Consider the following 24,532-nt stretch of genomic DNA (forward strand, 5'->3'; position numbering starts at 1 on the left):
AATGATTGATTAAAGATAAGTATTATATCAGCTACGTACTTTTCTTCATAGCATTAATTACGTATCCTGTTCCAGTACTTCACGCCCGTCTGCGTTAGTGTAGCGTGCCTTAAGCCACCTCTAACTACAAGGTGTTGGCCCAGCTGCCGACACATCACAACATATGACAGATAATTGAGAAATCGAAATGGTTTCCTGTTCCAGTTTCCATCAGTTTCCTTGAGTATAGGAGGGCCTTTGGCCGTGTTGTTGTCTGGGAAAGTTTGTGGCAGGCGCGCCGGCCGAAGTGGCCGTGCGGTTAAAGGCGCTGCAGTCTGGAACCGCAAGACCGCTACGGTCGCAGGTTCGAATCCTGCCTCGGGCATGGATGTTTGTGATGTCCTTAGGTTAGTTAGGTTTAACTAGTTCTAAGTTCTAGGGGACTAATGACCTCAGCAGTTGAGTCCCATAGTGCTCAGAGCCATTTTTTTTTTTTGTGGCAGGCGCATGTAGAGTTTGGAGTCCCGCCAGTTTGACACCATTAATCAGAAGTCTGTGCAATAATTACCTCGCAACTGTGAAGACAAGTGCTGGCACGTCTGATTTCTTGAATCTACCAAAATGGGTTGTGTTATAGGCCTTATCAAGGGCCTACCCAGGATCTGAACTGGGTGGCGTGGGGGGGGGGGGGGGGGGGGGGGAGAGCAGGTCATACTAGTCTCAGGAAACAAGGACTCGAGACAACTTACAGCACTTCTTATGAAATAAAACAGTAAACCAGTGAAAAACTGCATTTAATAAACATTTTAAATGCAAGAATGCACTTATACAATCCGAGAAAACATGCAGCATTTCTTATTTAATAAAACAGTAAACTAGTGAAAAACTGCGAATATCTTCTGGGTACGCCCATGGGCCTTATACTTATCTGTATAAACGGGTTGGAAGCCAATCTGAGCAACCGTCTTAACTTGTTTGCAAATGACGCTGTCGTTTATTGACTAGTAAAAGTCATCAGAAGATTAAAACAAATTGCAAAACGATTCAGAAAAGAAATCTGTAAGGTGCGAAAATTGCCAATTAACTCTAAATAACGAAAAGTATGTCATCCACATGAGTCCTAAAAGGATTCCGTTGAACTTGGATTACACGATAAATCAGTCAAATTTAAAGGCCTTAAATTCAGCTAAATACGTTGTTGTGGTCTTCAGTCCTGAGACTGGTTTGATGCAGCTCTCCATGCTACTCTATCCTGTGCAAGCTTCTTCATCTCCCAGTACCTGCTGCAACCTACATCCTTCTGAATCTGCTTAGTGTATTCATCTCTTGGTCTCCCTCTACGATTTTTACCCTCCACGCTGCCCTCAAATACTAAATTGACGATCCCTTGATGCCTCAGAACACGCCCTACCAACCGATCCCTTCTTTTGGTCAAGTTGTGCCACAAACTTCTCTTCTCCCCAATCCTATTCAATACTTCCTCATTAGTAATGTGATCGACCCATCTAATCTTCAGCATTCTTCTGTAGCACCACATTTCGAAATCTTCTATTCTCTTCTTGTCCAAACTATTTATCGTCAATGTTTCACTTCCATACATGGCTACACTCCATACAAATACTTTCAGAAATGACTTCCTGACACTTAGATCTATACTCGATGTTAACAAATCTCTCTTCTTCAGAAACGCTTTCCTTGCCATTGCCAGTCTACATTTTATATCCTCTCTACTTCGACCATCATCAGTTATTTTGCTCCCCAAATAGCAAACCTCCTTTACTACTTTAAGTGTCTCTCATTTCCTAATCTAATTCCCTCAGCATCACCCGACTTAATTCGACTACATTCCATTATCCTAGTTTTGCTTTTGTTGATGTTCATCTTATATCCTCCTTTCAAGACACTGTCCATTCCATTCAACTGCTCTTCCAAGTCCTTTGCTGTCTCGGATAGAATTACAATGTCATCGGCGAACGTCAAAGTTTTTATTTCTTCTCCATGGATTTTAATACCTACTCCGAATTTTTCTTTTGTTTCCTTTACTGCTTGCTCAATATACAGATTGAATACCATCTGGGAGAGGCTACAACCCTGTCTCACTCCCTTCCCAACCACTGCTTCCCTTTCATGCCCCTCGACTCTTATAACTGCCATCTGGTTTCTGTACAAATTGTAAATAGCCTTTTGCTCCCTGTATTTTACCACTGCCACCTTTAGAATTTGAAAGAGAGTATTCCAGTCAACATTATCAAATGCTTTCTCTAAGTCTACAAATGCTAGAAACGTAGGTTTGCCTTTCCTTAATCTTTCTTCTAAAGTCGTAAGGTCAGTATTGCCTCACGTGTTCCAGTATTTCTACGGAATCCAAACTGATCTTCCCCGAGTTCGGCTTCTACTAGTTTTTCCATTCGTCTGTAAAGAATTCGTGTTAGTATTTTGCAGCTGTGGCTTATTAAACTGATAGTTCGGTAATTTTCACATCTGTCAACACCTGCTTTCTTTGCGATTGGAATTATTATATTCTTCTTGAAGTCTGAGGGTATTTCGCCTGTTTCATACATCTTGCTCACCAGATGGTAGAGTTTTGTCAGGACTGGCTCTCCCAAGGGCGTCAGTAGTTCCAATGGAATGTTGTCTACTCCGGGGGCCTTGTTTCGACTCAGGTCTTTCAGTGGTCTGTCTAACTCTTCACGCAGTATCGTATCTCCCATTTCATCTTCATCTACATCCTCTTCCATTTCCATAATATTGTCCTCAAGTATATCGCCCTTGTATAGACCCTCTATATACTCCTTCCACCTTTCTGCTTTCCCTTCTTTGCTTAGAACTGGGTTTCCATCTGAGCTCTTGATGTTCATACAAGTGGTTCTCTTATCTCCAAAGGTCTCTTTAATTTTCGTGTAGGCAGTATCTATCTTACCCCTAGTGAGATAAGCCTCTACATCCTTACATTTGTCCTCTAGCCATCCCTGCTTAGCCATTTTGCACTTCCTGTCGATCTCATTTTTGAGACGTTTGTATTCCTTTTTGCCTGCTTCATTTACTGCATTTTTATATTTTCTCCTTTCATCAATTAAATTCAATATTTCTTCTGTTACCCAAGGATTTCTATTAGCCCTCGTCTTTTTACCTACTTGATCCTCTGCTGCCTTCACTACTTCATCCCTCAAACCTACCCATTCTTCTTCTACTGTATTTCTTTCCCCCATTCCTGTCAATTGTTCCCTTATGCTCTCCCTGAAACTCTGTACAACCTCTGGTTCTTTCAGTTTATTCAGGTCCCATCTCCTTAAATTCCCACCTTTTTGCAGTTTCTTCAGTTTCAATCTGCAGTTCATAACCAATAGATTGTGGTCAGAATCCACATCTGCCCCTGGAAATGTCTTACAATTTAAAACCTGGTTCCTAAATCTCTGTCTTACCATTATATAATCTATCTGATACATTTTAGTATCTCCAGGGTTCTTCCATGTATACAACCTTCTTTCATTATTCTTAAACCAAGTGTTAGCTATGATTAAGTTGTGCTCTGTGCAAAATTCTACCAGGCGGCTTCCTCTTTCATTTCTTAGCCCCAATCCATATTCACCTACTATGTTTCCTTCTCTCCCTTTTCCTACACTCGAATTCCAGTCACCCATGACTATTAAATTTTCGTCTCCCTTCACTATCTGAATAATTCCTTTTATTTCATCATACATTTCTTCAATTTCTTCGTCACCTGCAGAGCTAGTTGGCATATAAACTTGTACTACTGTAGTAGGTGTGGGCTTCGTATCTATCTTGGCCACAATAATGCGTTCACTATGCTGTTTGTAGTAGCTTACCCGCATTCCTATTTCGCTATTCATTATTAAACCTACTCCTGCATTACCGCTATTTGATTTTGTGTTTATAACCCTGTAGTCACCAGACCAGAAGTCTTGTTCCTCCTGCCACCGAACTTCACTAATTCCCACTATATCTAACTTTAACCTATCCATTTCCCTTTTTAAATTTTCTAACCTACCTGCCCGATTAAAGGATCTGACATTCCACGCTCCGATCCGTAGAACGCCAGTTTTCTTTCTCCTGATAACGACATCCTCTTGAGTAGTCCCCGCCCGGAGATCCGAATGGGGGACTATTTTACCTCCGGAATATTTTACCCAAGAGGACGCCATCATCATTTAATCATACAGTAAAGGTGCATGCCCTCGGGAAAAATTACTGCCGTAGTTTCCCCTTGCTTTCAGTCGTTCACAGTAGCAGCACAGCAAGGCCGTTTTGGTTAGTGTTACAAGGCCAGATCAGTCAATCATCCAGACTGTTGCCCCTGCAACTAGTGAAAAGGCTGCTGCCCCTCTTCAGGAACCACATGTTGGTGTGGCCTCTCAACAGATACCCCTCCGTTGTGGTTGCACCTACGGTACGGCCATCTGTATTGCTGAGGCACGCAAGCCTCCCCACCAACGGCAAGGTCCATGGTTCATGGGGGGGGGGGGGCTAAATACGTAGGAATTACAATTACGAACAACTTCAATTGGAAGGAACACATAGAAAATGTTGTGGGGAAGGCTAACCAAAGACTGCGTTTTATTGGCAGGACACTTAGAAAATGTAACAGCTCTGCTAAGGCGACTGCCTAAACTACGCTTGTCCGTCCTCTTAGAATACTGCTGTGTGGTGTGGGATCCTTACCAGGTAGGATTGACGGAGTACATCGAAAAAGTTCAAAGAACGGTAGCACGTTTTGCAGTATCGCGAAATAGAGGACACAGTGTCACTAATATAATACAGGATTTGGGATTGACGTCATTAAAACAAAGCGCCTTCTTCGTTGCGACGGAATTTTCTCACGAAATTCCAATCACCGACATTCTCCTCCAAATGCGAAAATATTTTGTTGACACCGATCTACATAGGGGGGAACGATCACCACGATAAAATAAGGGAAACCAGAACTCGTACGGAAAGATGTAGGTGTTCGTTCTTTCCGCACGCTATACGAGATTGGAATAATAGAGAATTATGAAGGTGGTTCGATGTACCCTCTGTCAGGCACTTAAATGTGATTTGCAGAGTATCGATGTAGATGTGTCATACCCCCAACTGTATAACATCTGTACCGAACATGTTATTAGGAACGCTCTTGATGGTTGGACTAGCGGGGCGTCTTGTCACGGTCTATGCGGCTTCCCCCCCCCCCCCCCCCCCCCTCCTGTTGGTGGTCCGAGTCCTCCCTCGGGCATTGTTGTGTGTGTTGTCCATAGCGTAAGTTAGTTTAAATTAGATTAAGTAGTGCGTAAGCTTACGGACCGATGACATAAGCAGTTTGGTCCCATAAGATCTTACCACAAATTTACAATTTAGAGGCATCTCAGTTGGTGGAAGAACTATTAACTGTCTCCAATTTGCCGATGGCACCGTGCTGCTAGCAAGCAACTAACGTGAAGTTGCTGACCTACCAACAAAAGTAAAGAGCGATAGTCTGTTATATGGATTAGATGTCAGTCTCAGCAGGTCCAAACTGATGATAACTGATCGAAGAACACAGGTGGATTAAATGAACTGCAAGTCGTGGATTCTTTCGTCATCTTGTGTCAAGCATCTTCGACACGGGAAGATCTGAAGACGAGATAAGAGGACGGATCACGCCGGCGTGAGTGGCTACGCAGTAGCCCACCGACATCTGGCAGAACAGAATGATAACGAAGAAGTACAAAGAGTCGGCTTGTTCAAGCACTCGCGTTTAACGTCATCTTGCACACTTGCGTAACGTGAACCCTTAAGGCCAGACAAGAAACGTATTGATGCGTTTGAGTTTTGGTTCAAAAATGGTTCAAATGGCTCTGAGCACTATGGGACTTAACATCTATGGTCATCAGTCCCCTAGAACTTAGAACTACTTAAACCTAACTAACCTAAGGACATCACACAACACCCAGCCATCACGAGGCAGAGAAAATCCCTGACCCCGCCGGGAATCGAACCCGGGCGTAGGAAGCGAGAACGCTACCGCACGACCACGAGATGCGGACTTGAGTTTTGGTGCTGGCGCACTATACTGTCCATGGAATGAACGGAAAGAACAACTAATGTAAATGATAATTAATTGAAACCGTCAGCTGCCGACAGGTGTTGTTGACATACCTTGATGGGGACAGCTGAAAATGTGTGCCCCGACCGGGACTCGAACCCGGGATCTCCTGCTTACATGGCAGTCGCTCTAACAATCTGAGCCACCGGGGACACAGATGAATAGCGCGACTGCAGGGACTTATCCCTTGCATCCTTCCCGTGAGAATCACTTTCCCAACTGTCCACAATTTACATACGTAATATCCCTAATACAGGGCTTCACAACATACGTGCTCGCGGAGCAAGCTGTGAGCAGCAAGGCGCGAGCACGGAGCAGCGCGAGCACGCTACCCCCACTACCGGACCAGAGCGGAGAGTGGGGAGAGTCACGTGGGGCACACAACAGCTGCCGCCAGTCAATGTAAATCCGCGGCCACCTGCAGGGATATCACTCACGAATTATTACTGCGACAAATGAAACAAATAAAGGAGAATGTACACGTGCCACATAATTTTATTAGCTTAGTGTATGCCTCTACATTCGCATTAATTTGTGAACTGTTACACAATAAAAGGTGTCACTGAAGTGTGGGATTCTCGGTTATCTTGTACTTTTTGCCCTTTACAATTGCGTCTATGTTCGGAGTAATTGTTCTTGTGCATTTTAGGCGCAGCGTGCAGTTTAAATTTCGATCAGACAACGCGTTTCTCAGGCGCGTCTTGTTACATTTCATTGCAGAGAACAGTTGTTCACAAACATACGTGGAACCGAACATTGATATTATTGTAGCCGCCAGTTTGTGCAAACGAGGAAATCTATCCTGAGGGAAGTGTCTGTAGAATTCCAAAATGTTTTTCTCGTTCTGAAATTTGTCTCTGTATTCTCTGTCACACTGCAGGTCAATAATTTCTTGCTGCAGCTCAGGACGAATCTCTTAAATATTCGCTGAATATGGAGAGAACAGATCAAAATCACTGTCTAGTGCTGTCAGATCTTGAAAGCGCTGATCAACTAAACTATGTGAATAACGTTCACAGTCTTTGTGAACATCTTGCATGGATGATAATTTAGGAAAATGAGCTAGGTTTCCTGTTTCCATCTGACTCACCCAAAGTGTCAATTTCATTTTAAAATCTCGTATTCGATCTATGAAATGAGTAATTAGCAGATCTTTACCTTGTAGTAAAATGTTCAAAGCATTCAGATGGCTAGTTAAATCTGCTAAGAACGCGAGATCACATTCAAACGTGCGCGCGCATTTCCCCTCCCTCCCCTCCCTCCCTACTCCGCGACCTTGCTCCTGCTCGCGAGCACGTGCGTGAGCAGACGCGAGTACTCGCGCTCAAAACCGGCCAGTTGTTAAGCCCTGCCCTAATAGATACTTTGTCCAGCCACTCATTACTCGCCCCCACTAAGGTGACTATTCCCGTAAGAGTTCGGGCAACCTGTGCCCATTCGCACACACAAAGGTCAGCGGCCGGTAGCGTGCTAGGGATGCTATGAATGATGTCATCAGTCTCATGTTGAGCCAGTAACGCCCATTCTTCCTGCAGAGCTGCCCACAAGTCTTGGAGAGTGGTAGTTGGATGTTGACGTGATGCAACCCGTCTCCCTAGTGCATCCCAGACATGCTCTATGGGATGCAAATCGGGAGACTGGGCAGGCCACGCCATGCGTGCAATATCTTCCGTTTCCAAAAAAAAAAAAAAAAAAAAAAAAACACACCAACTGTCCGTGCTCTATGAGGTGAGCATTCTACACCTACATGGATACTCTGCAAATCACATTTAAGTGCCTGGCAGAGAGTTCATCGAACCACCTTCACAACTCTAAAAAATGGTTCAAATGGCTCTGAGCACTATGGGACTGAACTTCTGAGGTCATTAGTCCCCTAGAACTTAGAACTAGTGAAACCTAACTAACCTAAGGACATCACATACATCCATGCCCGAGGCAGGATTCGAACCTGCGACCGTAGCAGTCGCGCGGTTCCGGACTGAGCGCCTAGAACCGCTAGACCACCGCGGCCGGCTTCACAACTCTCTATTATTCCAGTCTCGTAGAGCGCGCTGTGGGAATGAACACCTATATCTTTCTGTACGAGCTCTGATTTCCCTTCTTTTATCGTGGTGATCGTTCCTCCCCATTTAGATCGGCGTCAACAAAATTTTTTCGCATTCGGAGGAGAAAGTTGGTGATAGGAATTTCGTGAGAAGATTCCGCCGCAACGAAAACGCCTTTCTTTTAATCATTTCCAGCCCAAATCCTGTATCATTTCTGTGACACAGTCTCCCATATTTCACAATAATACAAAACGTGCTGCCTTTCTTTGAACTTTTTAGATGTACTCCGTCAGTCCTGTCTGGTAAGGATCCTACACCGCGCAGCAGTATTCTAAAAGAGGACGCACAAGCGTAGTGTAGGCAGTCTCCTTAGTAGGTATGTTACCTTTTCTAAGTGTCCTGCCAATAAAACGCAGCCTTTGGTTAGCCTTCCCCACAACATTTTCTATGTGTTCCTTCCAATTTAAGTTGTTCGCAATTGTAATATCTAGGTATTTAGTTGAATTTGCGGCTTTTAGATGAGACTTATTTATCGTGTAACCGAAGTTTATCGAGTTCCTTTTAGCACTCATGTGGATGATCTCATACTTTTCATTATTTAGGGTCAACTGCCACATTTCCCACCATTCAGATATATTTTTAAAATCGTTTTGCAGTTTGTTTTGATCTTCTGATGGCTTTATTAGTCGATAAACGACAGCGTCTTCTGCAAACAACCTAAGAAGGCTGCTCAGATTGTTTCCCAAATCGGTTATATAGAGAAGGAACAACAAAGTGCCTATGACACTACCCTGGAGAGCGCCAGAAATCACTTCTGTTTTACGTTCCGTCAATTACTACGAACTGTGACCTCTCTGACAGGAAATCACAAATCAAGTCACATAACAGACGATATTCCATAAGCACGCAATTTCACTACGAGTCGCTTGTGTGGTACAGTGTCAAAAGCCTTCCGGAAATGCCGGCCGGGGTGGCCGAGCGGTTCTAGGCGCTACAGTCTGGAACCGCGCAAGCGCTACGGTCGCAGGTTCGAATCCTGCCTCGGGCATGGGTGTGTGTGATGTCCTTACCTTAGTTAGGTTTTATTAGTTCTAAGTTCTAGGCGACTGATGACCTCAGAAGTTAAGTCCCATAGTGCTCAGAGCCATTTGAACCTTCCGGAAATCCAGGGATACGGAATCGATCTGAAATCCCTTGTCAATAGCACTCAGCACTTCATGTGAATAAAGAGCTAGTTTTGTTTCACAGGAACGATGTTTTCTAAAGCCATGTTGACTGTGTGTCAATAGACAGTTTGTTTCCTTCGAAGTGGCCGTGCGGTTAAAGGCGCTGCAGTCTGGAACCGCAAGACCGCTACGGTCGCAGGTTCGAATCCTGCCTCGGGCATGGATGTTTGTGATGTCCTTACGTTAGTTAGGTTTAACTAGTTCTAAGTTCTAGGGGACTAATGACCTCAGCAGTTGAGTCCCATAGTGCTCAGAGCCATTTTTTTGTTTCCTTCGAGGTAATTCTGTCCATCAGTACGACGTCTGGACCCACAGCACCTCGCAATAACGGCGCATGAGAATCCAAGATATCCTCACGGTACCCGACAGCAGTTAAAACTTGCCGATTCACCTAAAAAATTTCATGAAGAGAATTTCGATTGGTCAACATAACCCCTGCCCACACTGTTACGGACCCACCTCGATATCGGTCTCCTTCCACTATGTTTCGGCTCCGAAATCGTGTTCTGCGTGCCCTCCAGTTGCGAATCCGTCGAAAATCACTCCCCAGGCCAAACTAGGACTCGTCTGTGAAAAGAGCACTGGCCCACTGTTCGACCGTCCAAGTGGCATGTTGACGGCTCCACTCTAGACGTTCCGTTCTTATAAGACACGTCAGAGGTAGACCACTTTGATGAAGCCTTCTGTACACCGTTGCCTCTGTACGACACATCCACGGCATCCTGCGAGGTCAGATGCCAGTTGCAGTGCAGTACTAAGGCGGTGCCGTCGTGCCCTCACAGCCAAACAACGGTCCACTCTTTCTGAAGTCACACGTAGTCGGCCCCGTCCTGGTCTCCGCGATATACACTACTGACCATTAAAGTTGCTACACCACGAAGATGACGTGCTACAGACGCGAAATTTAAGCGACAGGAAGAAGATGCTGTGATATGCAAATGATTAGCTTTTCAGAGCATTCACACAATTTTGGCGCCGGTGGCGACACCTACAACGTGCTGACGTGAGGAAAGTTACCAACCGATTTCTCATACACAAACAGCAGTTGACCGGCGTTGCCTGGTGAAACGTTGTTATGATGCCTCGTGTAAGGAGGAGAAATGGGGACCATCACTTTTCGACTTTGATAAAGGTCGGATTGTAGCCTATAGCGATTGCGGTTTATCGTATCGCGACATTGTTGCTCGCGTTGGTCGAGATCCAATGACTGTTAGCAGAATATGGAATCGGTGGGTTCAGGAGGGTAATACCCGAATGCCGTGCTGGATCCCTACGGCCTCTTATCACTAGCAGTCGCGACGACGCATCTTATCCGCATGGCTGTAACGGATCCTGCAGCCACGTCTCGATCCCTGAGTCAACAGATGGGGACGTTCGCAATACAACAACCATCTGCACGAACAGTTCGACGACGTTTGCAGCAGCATGGACTATCAGCTCGGAGACCGTGGCTGCGGTTACCCTTGACGCAGCATCACAGACAGGATAGCCTGCGATGGTGTACTCGACGACGAACCTGGGTGCACGAATGGCAAAACGTCATTTTTTCGGATGAATCCGTGTTCTGTTTACAGCATCACGATGGTCGCATCCGTGTTTGGTGACATCGCGGTGAACACACATTGGAAGCGTGTATTCGCCATCATCATACTGGCGTATTACCCGGCGTGATGGTATGGCGTGCCATTTGCACTTTGAACAGTGTACGTTACATTTCAGATGTGTTACGACCCGTGTCTCTACCCTTCATTCGATCCCTGCGAAACCCTACATTTCAGCAGGATAATGCACGACCGCATGTTGCAGGTCCTGTACGGGCCTTTCTGGATACATGAAATGTTCGACTGCTGCCATGGCCAGCACATTCTCCAGATCTCTCACCAATTGAAAACGTCTGGTCAATGGTGGCCGAGCAACTGGCTCGTCACAATACGCCAGTCACTACTCTTGATGAACTGTGGTATCGTGTTGGAGCTGCATGGGCAGCTGTACCTGTACACGCCATCCAAGCTCTGTTTGACTCAATGCCCAGGCGTATCAAGGCTGTTATTAGCGCCAGAGGTGGTTGTCCTGGGTACTGATTTGTCAGGATCTATTCACCCAAATTGCGTGAAAATGAAATCAGTTGTCAGTTCTAGTATGATATATTTGTCCAATTGTAAGGGGTCCATAGACCCTTCCTATAACTTTGCACTTGGCACAGGTCGATAGGAGAAACAATCGATTGTGACGTGTTGACAGAGCGAGTGTGGAGATGCGCCAGTGTGTGATTGGTGGGAATGGTGTGTGGGGAGGCCATTGTTGAAATACAGGGTCTTTAACCGAGAAGGGTGTCACCATCGCCGTGGTTAGACCCCTAAGTAATAGATTAATACCGGGAAAGTGAAGAAGTATCATTACGAAAGTGATCAGTGACGTTACTAGTGCCAATATTTGGTTTCTCGTCTACCGCGCCGGCCTAACTTTGGATTGCAGAGTTGGATGCAGTGATGGCTTAGCGTGTGACGATAATGGCAAATGAAGAAAGTCTGTGCTGAGATTAGCCGTAATTAGATATGTATGACGAAGGCAGTGGCTGTCTCCTTTTTTGTGTTTTGAGAAGAATATACAGGGTGTTTCAAAAATGACCGGTATATTTGAAACGGCAATAAAAACTAAACGAGCAGCGATAGAAATACACCGTTTGTTGCAATATGCTTGGGACAACAGTACATTTTCAGGCAGACAAACTTTCGAAATTACAGTAGTTACAATTTTCAACAACAGATGGCGCTGCGGTCTGGGAAACTCTATAGTACGATATTTTCCACATATCCACCATGCGTAGCAATAATATGGCGTAGTCTCTGAATGAAATTACCCGAAACCTTTGACAACGTGTCTGGCGGAATGGCTTCACATGCAGATGAGATGTACTGCTTCAGCTGTTCAATTGTTTCTGGATTCTGGCGGTACACCTGGTCTTTCAAGTGTCCCCACGGAAAGAAGTCACAGGGGTTCATGTCTGGCGAATAGGGAGGACAATCCACGCCGCCTCCTGTATGTTTCGGATAGCCCAAAGCAATCACACGATCATCGAAATATTCATTCAGGAAATTAAAGACGTCGGCCGTGCGATGTGGCCGGGCACCATCTTGCATAAACCACGAGGTGTTCGCAGTGTCGTCTAAGGCAGTTTGTACCGCCACAAATTCACGAAGAATGTCCAGATAGCGTGATGCAGTAATCGTTTCGGATCTGAAAAATGGGCCAGTGATTCCTTTGGAACAAATGGCGGCCCAGACCAGTACTTTTTGAGGATGCAGGGACGATGGGACTGCAACATGGGGCTTTTCGGTTCCCCATATGCGCCAGTTCTGTTTATTGACGAAGCCGTCCAGGTAAAAATAAGCTTCGTCAGTAAACCAAATGGTGCCCACATGCATATCGCCGTCATCAATCCTGTGCACTATATCGTTAGCGAATGTCTCTCGTGCAGCAATGGTAGCGGCGCTGAGGGGTTGCCGCGTTTGAATTTTGTATGGATAGAGGTGTAAACTCTGGCGCATGAGACGATACGTGGACGTTGGCGTCATTTGGACCGCAGCTACAACACGGCGAACGGAAACCCGAGGCCGCTGTTGGATCACCTGCTGCACTAGCTGCGCGTTGCCGTCTGTGGTTGCCGTACGCGGTCGCCCTACCTTTCCAGCACGTTCATCCGTCACGTTCCCAGTCCGTTGAAATTTTTCAAACAGATCCTTTATTGTATCGCTTTTCGGTCCTTTGGTTACATTAAACCTCCGTTGAAAACTTCGTCTTGTTGCAACAACACTGTGTTCTAGGCGGTGGAATTCCAACACCAGAAAAATCCTCTGTTCTAAGGAATAAACCATGTTGTCTGCAGCACACGTGCACGTTGTGAACAGCACACGCTTACAGCAGAAAGACGACGTACAGAATGGCGTACCCACAGACTGCGTTGTCTTCTATATCTTTCACATCACTTGCAGCGCCATCTGTTGTTGAAAATTGTAGCTACTGTAATTTCGAAAGTTTGTGCGCCTGAAAATGTACTGTTGTCCCAAGCATATTGCAACAAACGGTGTATTGCTATCGCTGCTCGTTGAGTTTTTATTGCCGTTTCAAATATACCGGTCATTTTTGAAACGCCCTGTAAGTTCGTAATTAGTAAAACTGTGTTGGTGTTCCTCATTACCAGACATTATAGTATTGAGCAGAACGAATTGGAAAGTAACAACTTCCGTAGCAGTCAATTCCGATTACCAGCCCCATTAGGTTCACGGTCATGTTAATAATAAATATTGGGCTGCTATTCGATCAGATCAGGTCGGGATGATAAAAACGGAGGTGTTACACAATGAATACCCGTTTGTCATCTGCATTTCTTCTTGGTGTAGCAATTTTAATGGTCAGTAGTGTACTTAAACCTAACTAACCTAAGGACATCACATACATCCATGCCCGAGGCAGGATTCGAACCTGTGAAGGTAGTAGCAGCGCGTTTCCGGACTGAAGCGCCTAGAACAGCTCGGCTACAATGGCCGGCCACGGTCGAGTCATTGTTTGATCACTGTCTGCGTATTATTACGAATCGTACCTACAATTTTTTTACCTTGAAAGCAGAAATGGATGTCAGATGTAGCAGGAAGGCGAACTAACATCATAGTTACTACATATAAATACGCCACATCTTCCATAAAACGAAAACCCAATTTTTGAAACAGTTTTTCGCAGTCGTGTTTACTTGTTAAAGCCTGAAGTGGTTTTGCTAGGGCAATCAAATATAGGTTTTTCTAGGATAAAATTGATTCATCAGTTCAAATAAATTTTACTATGCTTTATCCGCTTCGATAAATCAATTTAACATCGTCCGAATTATCCTGGGAAAATAATACTACAGTTGCTGAATATTACAGCCACGAATAAAATTAATATCGGTTTTTCCCGATCGTCAGTTGTTTCACCAAAATGGCGTCTGGAAATCAGCTGTTCCAGTTTGTGATTTAGTCAGCACAATGTCTGTGCCCCTTCAGTTAAATATTGGAGGTACGTCATTGCCCTCCGCTTCGCCGAGTCCATGTTTGTCTAGTGCTTTTCGTCAAGGCGCCACCTTGTAGGTCGCAACCTGGGGGTAATTACTTCTGAGGGGTAAAATATTAAACGATTAGATTCTGTTTCAGTCACGAAACTAAGTTATTTTCAAAAGGTCATTACTATTATCACAATTTTGTCTGCCGGCCAGTGTGGCCACGCGGTTAAAGGCGCTTCAGTCTGGAACCGCGCGACCGCTACGGTCGCAGGTTCGAATCCTGCCTCGGGCATGGATGTGTGTGATGTCGTTAGGTTTAAGTAGTTCTAAGTTCTAGGGGACTGATGACCTCAGATGTTAAGTCCCATAGTGCTCAGAGCCATTTGAACCATTTTTGTCTGAGTCTTGAGTTCTCAGTTAGTAGCTTTAATGCGATGGAGGTTACAGGTTTCTCACACAGTCCACCCACTACACACATATGTTGTGCTTTGTCCCGTACATCGCTGATGATAAAAGTAAGACAGATATTCAACAACTGCTAAATATGTCAAGAAAATATCTTCTCCAAGTTGTAGATAGTACCCGCAGTAATCCACAAATAGCTTCATTACTCGCTTCGAAACACATAAATGAGTTAATTGACACAGCAGTAACTATGTAAGGGCTCGTACTGTACTGCACGCAGTGTTATTATTATTATTATTATTATTATTATTATTATTGGAAGGGAAATCAGCATTGGCCGTATTTTGTTGTTTTATTGTCAGCAAAATCGATTTTCAGTCACTTAGTGACCATCCTCAGCACTGTAATATACAATTAAAATACTAAGTGACTGAAAATCGATTTTGCTGACAATAGAACAACAAAATACGGCCCATGATGATTTTCCTTCCAATTCTATCCACTTTTTGGTTGTGGTGCACACAACACGCCATGGAGTGGCCAATCAATTATTATTATTATTTCTTCCCTTTCTCAGAAGTTATGTCTGGTTAGAAATGGAAAGTGACGCGGACCTTGATCAAGCGTGACTTCCTTTTAACTGTACGGTATATGTTACATTGCATTTATTATTATTATTATTATTATTATTATTATTATCATTAGTATTAGAGTGATCAACCACAAAGCCTGAAGTCGTCCAATTTCTGCCAGTTCAGAAGTAATGAGTGCAGCTGTCAAGTGATTTACGAACACTAAGTATAGAGCATAAACTTTTAACTTGGTTGATTTTAAATGGGTTACAGTGTGCAGGTTAAGCAGGTATCACAAGGGAGAGGAGTAATGCAGGGAAAGTGTGTTTTGTAACAAGCGTCTGTCCTCACTGTGAGCAGTTAGCTTTCTTATCTGAGGAGTTGCGGGTAGCACTTGCGTTGTACGACGAATTATTCTAACACACACACACAAACACAGATTGTCATTCATCTATCATAATCAAAAAAATAAAAGTGTTCCAAGAAAAGTCCTTCATTCTACAGTTTATCTAGGTGCTAAAGTTGATGATGATGTGGCGTAGGGGGGCGGGGGAGGACGGGGTTACTAGCCAATGTCTAATTGCAGTCAGGGGCAATGGTCTAAGATAGACCGGGAACCACTGTTCTAAGTGGTCTCCCACGTTTTCTTCTTCAGCTAATGCCCATTCATAGATTCTTGTTGGCCATCGGTTATCGTCCATTCGTTGGACGTGGCCATACCAAAATTGCTCTTTTTCCTTATCCAGTTTTATTTGAAATGTTTTGTATGCTTCTCCCTTTTGTTGTAAAAGTGACGTCCAAGTATTTAAAGGTGTAGACATCTTTAGTCTACGTCCAGAACGTCTTGGTCATCCTCATTTACTAACATGTATTCCGTATTTTTTGTGTTTGTAGTTTTGGGCCACATTTTGTGTATTCTTCCTGCAGTTTCCTGAATATGTACATAGCTGGAGTCTTCTTTGCTGCTGTTGTAGGACCTGGTCGTTGGCGAAGAATAAAACATGCCGTATTTCTTCTCTAATAGGGATTCCCAATCTAACAATTTCCTCTTCCAGTTTCGCAAAATTTGTTCTAAATATCCTTTAAATAAAGGCGATTCTAATTAGCATCAGTTCTAGATCATTATTTACAGAGAATTCTTGGGAAATTTTGTAGACAACTTCATGCTCAATCCAGCTTTGCAAAATTTTTTCTAAATATCCTTTAAATAAAGGCGATTCTAATTAGCACAAGTTCTAGATCATTATTTGCAGAGAATTCTTGGGAAATTTTGTAGACAACTTCATGCTCAAGCGGATATTCCTATTTCTCCTCGCTGCACAGTAAGTCAATCCGTACATATTAGCAGAAAAATTGTAAAAATAAGACGGTAACGTGACAACCCGAGTGGGTTTCAAAAACGGATGTGCGTTTAATCGAAGCGAAAGCCGATTGTAGAAATTGAAACCCGGCGAGTCGATACTGAAGTGTTAACATGACCTCGGGTTTGGGAGCCCGATGCAACGTAGTGATTATGTGTCTATGTTTTCAGGAAACAATTTTCTCTACATTTAGTGTGCTTACAAGGCCATTTTGACTGTGTGTTGCAGTATCAGCAGATGACTACGACAGAGTCACTCTTGGCGAGACTGAATCTGATGCCAAAGCCAGTGGGACATTGCAACAAAGAGGGCAGTATGCAGGAGCCAAAGGAAGAAGACGAGAAGAATGAGGTGAGTCACAGAACCATGAGATGCAAGTTTTGTTGATAATTTATATTGTTCTTTTAAATTTCGACTCAGTAATCTGATGCAGTTAGTTCAGGAGGAGAATGCATGTAGTTTCTGTTAGGAGGTCTAAGCAAGCAGTTCATTTGAAATGAAATGCAGTTGTGCGTTGATTACTATGTCTCTACACCTTTTGTGCTTGGAATTCGAGGCGATAGCTAGAATTAAATATGTACAACTCAGTTACTGTACTGCATGAGAACATTGCTTCCTTTCCGTAAGATCCGTGTCAGTAAAGGGCGTGACTTTAGCCCTTGCGGAAGGAAGTTGTTTTCGTTATCTAGAGGCAGTGATACCGCTTCTCGCGGTGAAAGCATGAACTAGCAGAAGCTGTTTGCTGTGATACGCTTTTATCTCGCTGTGAGCGGGTATTCGAAATCGGAAAGAGGCAAATCAGGTCGCTGATAATATTTGTTTTGCATCAGTTTTATTATTTGGAATGTAGATAGTGGTGAAAGATTTGTATCTAGCAGCTTTGGTACTTAAGAATTCATTAAGCAGCGAGTGAACAGAGGTACCGGTAACGCACGTTTCACATTTTGAATCTTACAGGGAACTGCGGGATTATATTTATTCTGGCACATACTTAAGAACTTTTGCGATTACGGCTCTGCCTTAGTTTCGTATTGTATAGCAACGAACGTAACAATGACGCAGTTTCATTCACGATTCTGGCATTAATTACACCATTTTAAATTCCCATGCAGCTTAACCAGTTCGCAAAACACACACACACACACACACACACACCTCACCGAAATTTATAGTTTGCTGACAGAGACACACAAAAGCAAAATTGACAGACAATCTAGCTCCCTTTCCTATGATTCCATCCTGGAAATGAATGGGTTGGGGAGGATTAACAATAGAAGGATCGTGAATTAGGAACTATCCAGAAGGACCAACCTGTCATTTTGATGGGTGCAGTTTTGTTTGCCTTCTTAAAAATAGTAAACAAATTTGGATATACTGTATATGCCAATTTTTTCATAGTATTTATACAGTTTACCAGGATATAGTTTTACTTTTTTCTGAGGAATTACATGGTACAGTGAACATTTTATACCACATAATTGATCCAAATATATATGATAACAAAATGTGAAATGGATTACCTCCCTTGACAGAAATATGATTTTTTACATAAAATTTTGAATAGCACAGTATATGGTACAGCAAACATTTATAAGCTGATTTCGCATTTCACTCATTCAGCCACCTGCTGCACAGTGGTACACATAACGTTTGTATTCAGCATTGTCTAAACATGTTCCACAAACGTACTTGCTGCACTTTTTATATAAATGCTTGCTTGTGTATTCCTTCTACATTCTCTCATCTGACAAGTCATGCAAATGTTGCTATGTTGTGGCACTATATTAGGAAGAGTATTTTGCACCTGTGTGGCCTTATATGCTGAAGTTCTCCTGCTAACTTACATGTAAAGTGACGCTAGGTTACTTTTTCACTTGTTACTTCCTTATAGAGTACTCATGCATTAATAGCTGCCAAGCAATACTTTGAAAAAAAAAAAAATGCATTGGCCATCTGCGACATCCATACTTCAGTGTGAAGCCGAGCCATGTGGTTGATGAGGTCAGTGGTGTACTTTGTGTTATTGTAGTACACTACTGATTGTGGTAGCTTTTTAGGATGTCGTTCATGGAGTCTAACTACGTCACTCATTGAACTCAAAGGAATACAATTTTTGTTATTTTTTCCCTTATAGCATGTTACAGTCATGCCATCTGTGTAGCTGTGTGTAACAGTGTTACAGTAGACATTGTTGATTGAGGGATTTGCCTTCTAGATTTCCTCATTGTGCCTGCAATGCTTGTACTCCTATGTTTCAAGCTTTCTGCAAGTAATTTGGTTATGAAAAAATTGTTCTGTGTAAGTTTTTTGGACATCTGGCTCATTTAATATTTCTTCCTGCAGAAACAAAGGGCTGTATAAGGCAAGTTACGTGTGCTCCGCAATACGAACATCTGTAGAGTGGTGCTCACCTTTGCCTCTTTGAATCACGTGCAAGCCAAAACTCAGATGTTAAATTAAAGAGCATCTAGCTTTGCCTGCAAACAGGTGTTCATCGAAAGTGATATTTTCACTAGAAATGTAACAATGCAAAAAATTGGCAATCTAATGGTTCCCCAAAGGGGCAGCAGGTTCTAAAGCCATCTACCCTCACTCTGCAGTCAGTCCTGTTCATCAAATTGTATTATCTGAAAAATTTCAGCGAATTTATTTATGTTCTCAGTCTTCCAGAAAAATGCTGGTACTCGTGTTTGACGATAAGAACTTCAACGCAAAGTATTTTTCCTTGTAAATACAAATGTGATATAGTGGCTTTTGTTGCATCGGGGCCAAAGGTCCAGTCACCACAACACAGTTCTTGACATGCCATCTGTTTTGTGGAAACTTCATTACATTTTGAAGCTTATTGTTATCTGTTACTAACCCCATGCACTATAATGTATACCTTTTCTGACGGACCTCTTTGCATAGCCTGTGATCCTGGTGCTACCTTCAACATGTTCTGCTGTGACCATGTTCCAGGAACAACATATGTAGGTCTTACAGTCCACGTTGTTCCATCATTAGCTGTTTAACTACTTTCAGTGGAAGGATTTCTTTCATTTGAGCTTTTCCTTCGCTCTGCCATGAACGTCTCTAATGCTGGTAGCTGGGGTAAGGGCACACTTTTGTTTGACACACCTGAAAATATATAATACCCGTACAGTAAATGAACAAAGAGCTTCAAATTATTATACACCAAAATTAACGTGGAAAACCCCCATAATACTTTCCAAAATATTAGTGGAAATATGACACCAGACAAACTATGTCTCAAAAATGCCATTAGGAAACAAATGAAATTGACAAAGGATCGGCAGAATGCCACAAACCAAACAGGAAGGCAATTAACAGTAGCTGTAGACAGTTCCAAAAGCTATTGTCCACACTTCCGTACCCAGCAAAATGTCAAATGGCGGTACTTTTAGTAGGAGTTCATTGTGCCACTTTTCAGAAAGGTCCTAAATGCTTAAATCTTTGCAGACATGGACTTCATAAATCGTTTACTAAAGTCATAGGAAATGGGAACTGTAAAATAAATCATTTACAAGAAATAAGTTTACTAAAACAGAGCAACTGTCAAAATGATGGAGGGGGTCCTTCTAGTGTAAAAAGGAAAGCGCAAGTCACTCGGACACCAGGATGAATGAGACCCACCTCTAATGAGAACGGGGATTTCTCAGAAATTATGCAAAATTTTGTCACAATTCTGTCTCGATTTAGTTCCGAAGTTGCACCAACCTGTAAGATTCAGAAGTGTTTAAAAATTTGCATCATATAAGTTGTATAATTCAGTACTTCTTTAGTTTACTTACATAGGCTTCATGAACTTAAGACCTCGTGTCTAACAAGAAAACAGAGAGACTGATGACCAGATAAATATGATACTTTGGTGTCCAGGCTGAGCATTGTACTATACATTGTACTGTTGTTCTGAATATTCCCACTGAGTCAGATTGTGCTCTGATAAGTTAATGAACTCTCATTCTGGAGGACAGTTGACAAGATCCCTGTCCAGGCACTCATATGTAGATTTTCTGTGGGTTTGTTGAATTACTAAAGGCAAATGCTTCCTTTGAAAATTACACAGCCAGCTTTCTTCCTCATCCTCTCCCACTCAGTGTGTGGGCACTTCTCTAATGCCCCTATACCTAGAGAGATGATAAACTGTAATGTTCCTTCCTTCCTGAAGATTTTCAAGTCTTGTATTTCATCAAAGTATTGAGTAGATGTACAGAACATATTATAGGCTCACAGTGCTATTAATTAAATAGTGCAAAGAATGTCATTGTAACAGTGTAAACTGGATTGTCACAATTCCCTGTGTGGTGCTCCTTACATAGTTAAATGAGATTGACTGGCAAATGTTTCCTGCATGTGACACAGTCCCGTTTACAATGAGTAAATCAACAGAATTGGGATATTTAATTTCATGAAACACTCAGTGTTTATTTTTTCTTTCGCCTGTTATCATATACACATTTTTGTTTACTTTGTTTTGAAGCTTCTTTGTCTTGTGTGCATTGTGTTTAAATCACACATAACAGACATTTGTGGTTGGCATGATATGTCTTGGTATCCTCTAGAGTTATATAAGAAAATATAATAGTCATATTTTTATAAATAATAATGGCGTGTGACGAGGGCCTCCCGTCGGGTAGACCGCTCGTCTGGTGCAAGTCTTTCGATTTGACGCCATTTCGGCGATTTGCGCGTCGATGGGGATGAAATGATGATGATTAGGACAACACAACACCCAGTCCCTGAGTGGAGAAAATCTCCGACCCAGCCGGGAATCGAACCCGGGCCCTCAGGATTGACAGTCCGTCGCGCTGACCACTCAGCTACCAGGGGCGGACGTCATATTTTTATGAAGATTATCATGTAACTGTCGCTGAGATACATTCCCTTCTCCATTCCACCTCCACTTTTCCTGCCATAAGTCTTTTGTGTGTTCTGATGGAGCCCACCAGATTTTCTTTCTTGTGCCAATTTCTTAACCTCAGCATAGCAATTACACCCAATGACAGCGTTATTCTGCAACACATATCCAATGCTTTGATTCTCTCCTTTTCCAGTTTTTTCACAATCCATGATTCACTTCTGTAGGGTATTCCACATACACATTCTCAGAAATTTCTTCTGCAAGTTAAGGTCTATGTTTAATACTAGTGGAATCCTTTTGATAAGTAATGCTCTATTTGGATGTGATAGTCTGCTTCATTTGCTTTCATTTGTTCATCTGCCCTGCATTATTCTGCTTCACTTTTTGTAGTACTAAAATTATGAAGTCAAGTTCGTTCCTAATCTCATTTCTGCTGCTTCTCGATACTTTGGCTTATCCTCAATCCGTAGTCTGTGCTCATTAGTCCATTCATTTCATTCAACAGGTCCTGTAATTATTCTTCATTGTCATAAAGGACAGCAATGTCATCAGTGAATCTTGCTAAACTTTACAGAGGGCCGAGCATGCACTGCGCTACAGACCAGGTTTTAGCAATGCGTCTCCATGTCAAGCAGAAAGATATTAAATGTTATAAATGTGTGATTTCCTCACATATATGAATCTTGGTTGTGGTGACAAAAGACATGTATTACTCATGTTATGGGGGAACCCTTTTTTCATTGCCTTCTTTGGCCTCATTGTAGCTTTTTTACTATCATTATATACACCACTTTCACTATGTATGCTAAAATATTATTAATGAGTTTGTCTAAAAAAAAAAGTCGAGTACAGGGTGTGGTGGTGGACTGATATGTGGCATAGCTCGAAATCTAGGTTTATTGGCAGGTGACTGGTTGTAAGTTAGCAAAGCCAGCTAACATGAATATTAAATTTTGGTTAAGATGATGGACTGATCTTGTGCAGTGTAGGCTGAAGTCTGTTAGCTTAGTAGTTGACAGTTTTTTTTTCCCCTGAAAATTCTGTTTCATTGCGCTCTAGCATCTGCTATGTTAATGTTGTTACATTAAACACTTGTTATCTCTTCTGCAGTCAGTATGAAAACATATTGATATGTGATTTGCTATACAAATCAGCTGGTTTGCTATCTTAAATTACCACAAGTGTTCGCAACAGGTGTTACCAAATACCAGCATACTATTATGAACTCTTCGAAGCTAGAGTGTAGATGGCCGCTTCTAAACTTTTACCGGGAATCTTATTATTGATATATTTTCATTCTGAGTTTTAATCCCTCTCCTGAACTTTTATTTCTTTGTTTCATTGCTTCAATGATATGCAGAGTGTTTGGAAATTCCTGTTACAAACTTCTAGGACTTGTAGAAGGGGAGTGAGTACATAATATTTTGAATGATCATTCCCGTGTTGCAGCCTTTTGAGAACGTGTTTGTTAGGTGGGTATGTGACAGGATAATCATTTTGAGGATGGTTACGTCAGATGGCTGATGTCATTTCATGTCTGCTCTACCTCTCTGACCTGATTCGAGCCTCGTTCGCGTGTCTGTGAGTGTTAGAGCAACACGGTTGAATACGTGTTTGCACAATACAGTGACATAATCCTTCCGAATGTCAAAAATCACGGTAACGGAAGAACTGCACATCATCTTTATCGAGATTGTTTTACACAGTGTCAGACTCCATCACATACTATTTTTGCCACCTACCTTCACTGCAAGCAGGTGTGACTGTATTGCTCCAAGGAGACACCACACACCCACATTAGAGGAGGCCCTGCTGCATTGTATTGAAGAGAACCCATCAACGAGTACACGAATAATTTCTTTGGCTACTGATGAGTGGAATTGTAAGACAAGTGATGTACTGGGTCACGCCTAATCAATTGCTTGTAAAAGTAGTTGCAGTACTAATGTGTCTTCAAACATTTGTAGCATGGAAATGGTACATTTCTGGACACGGCTTCCAGTGAAAATATTGTCTACTCACACCCCTCTACAAGTCCTAAAAGTTTGTAACGGGAATTTCTGAACTGTACAGATTGAAAAGTAGAGGAGAAAGAGTGCATCCCACGTATAGCTCCCTAAGCCTTTCATTCTTACAGTTCCCTCTAGGCTCACGCACATGTCGTGTATCGTGCATGTTTCCGTGTAATGTATTCCAGTTTATCTGAGGTTTTTAAACATATTGCTATTAGAGGGTGTTATTGGATGCCTCTGAAATTTTGGTTGTGGTAACAAACTTACACGAGCGAGTGCTGCACTGGTTAGCACATTGCCCTTGCATTCTGGAAAGTGGTTTGAATTCCCATCCAGCTGTCAAATTTATGTTTTCTATGATTCCCCTAAAGTGCTCCAGGCAAGTGCCAGGATGGTTCCTTTGGAAAGGGCAAAGCCATATCTTTCATAAACTGAGCTTGTGCTGTCTCTAAAAACAATGTTGTCAACTGGACATTACAATTTAATCTTCCTTTCTCCTTCGACAGACTTACCTGTAGCACAGACCCAGGTCTAGGTTAGGTCTATCTATCTATCTACACTCCTGGAAATTGAAATAAGAACACCGTGAATTCATTGTCCCAGGAAGGGGAAACTTTATTGACACATTCCTGGGGTCAGATACATCACATGATCACACTGACAGAACCACAGGCACATAGACACAGGCAACAGAGCATGCACAATGTCGGCACTAGTACAGTGTATATCCACCTTTCGCAGCAATGCAGGCTGCTATTCTCCCATGGAGACGATCGTAGAGATGCTGGATGTAGTCCTGTGGAACGGCTTGCAATGCCATTTCCACCTGGCGCCTCAGTTGGACCAGCGTTCGTGCTGGATGTGCAGACCGCGTGAGACGATGCTTCATCCAGTCCTAAACATGCTCAATGGGGGACAGATCCGGAGATCTTGCTGGCCAGGGTAGTTGACTTACAC

At 42.8% G+C, this 24,532-nt stretch overlaps 1 protein-coding gene across 1 annotated transcript in view; it reads left to right on the forward strand.

Moving 5' to 3' along the window:
* LOC126214965 (uncharacterized) overlaps positions 1 to 24,532 on the forward strand; it is an 815,775-nt gene that overhangs the window by 547,021 nt on the left and 244,222 nt on the right. The window contains exon 5 of the mRNA XM_049941599.1: positions 16,928 to 17,050. Within this exon, the coding sequence (XP_049797556.1) occupies positions 16,928 to 17,050 (123 nt within the window). The remainder of the gene's footprint in view (positions 1 to 16,927; positions 17,051 to 24,532) is intronic.

The sequence above is a fragment of the Schistocerca nitens genome, chromosome 12, assembly GCF_023898315.1.
Source record: "Schistocerca nitens isolate TAMUIC-IGC-003100 chromosome 12, iqSchNite1.1, whole genome shotgun sequence".
NCBI lineage: Eukaryota > Metazoa > Arthropoda > Insecta > Orthoptera > Acrididae > Schistocerca > Schistocerca nitens.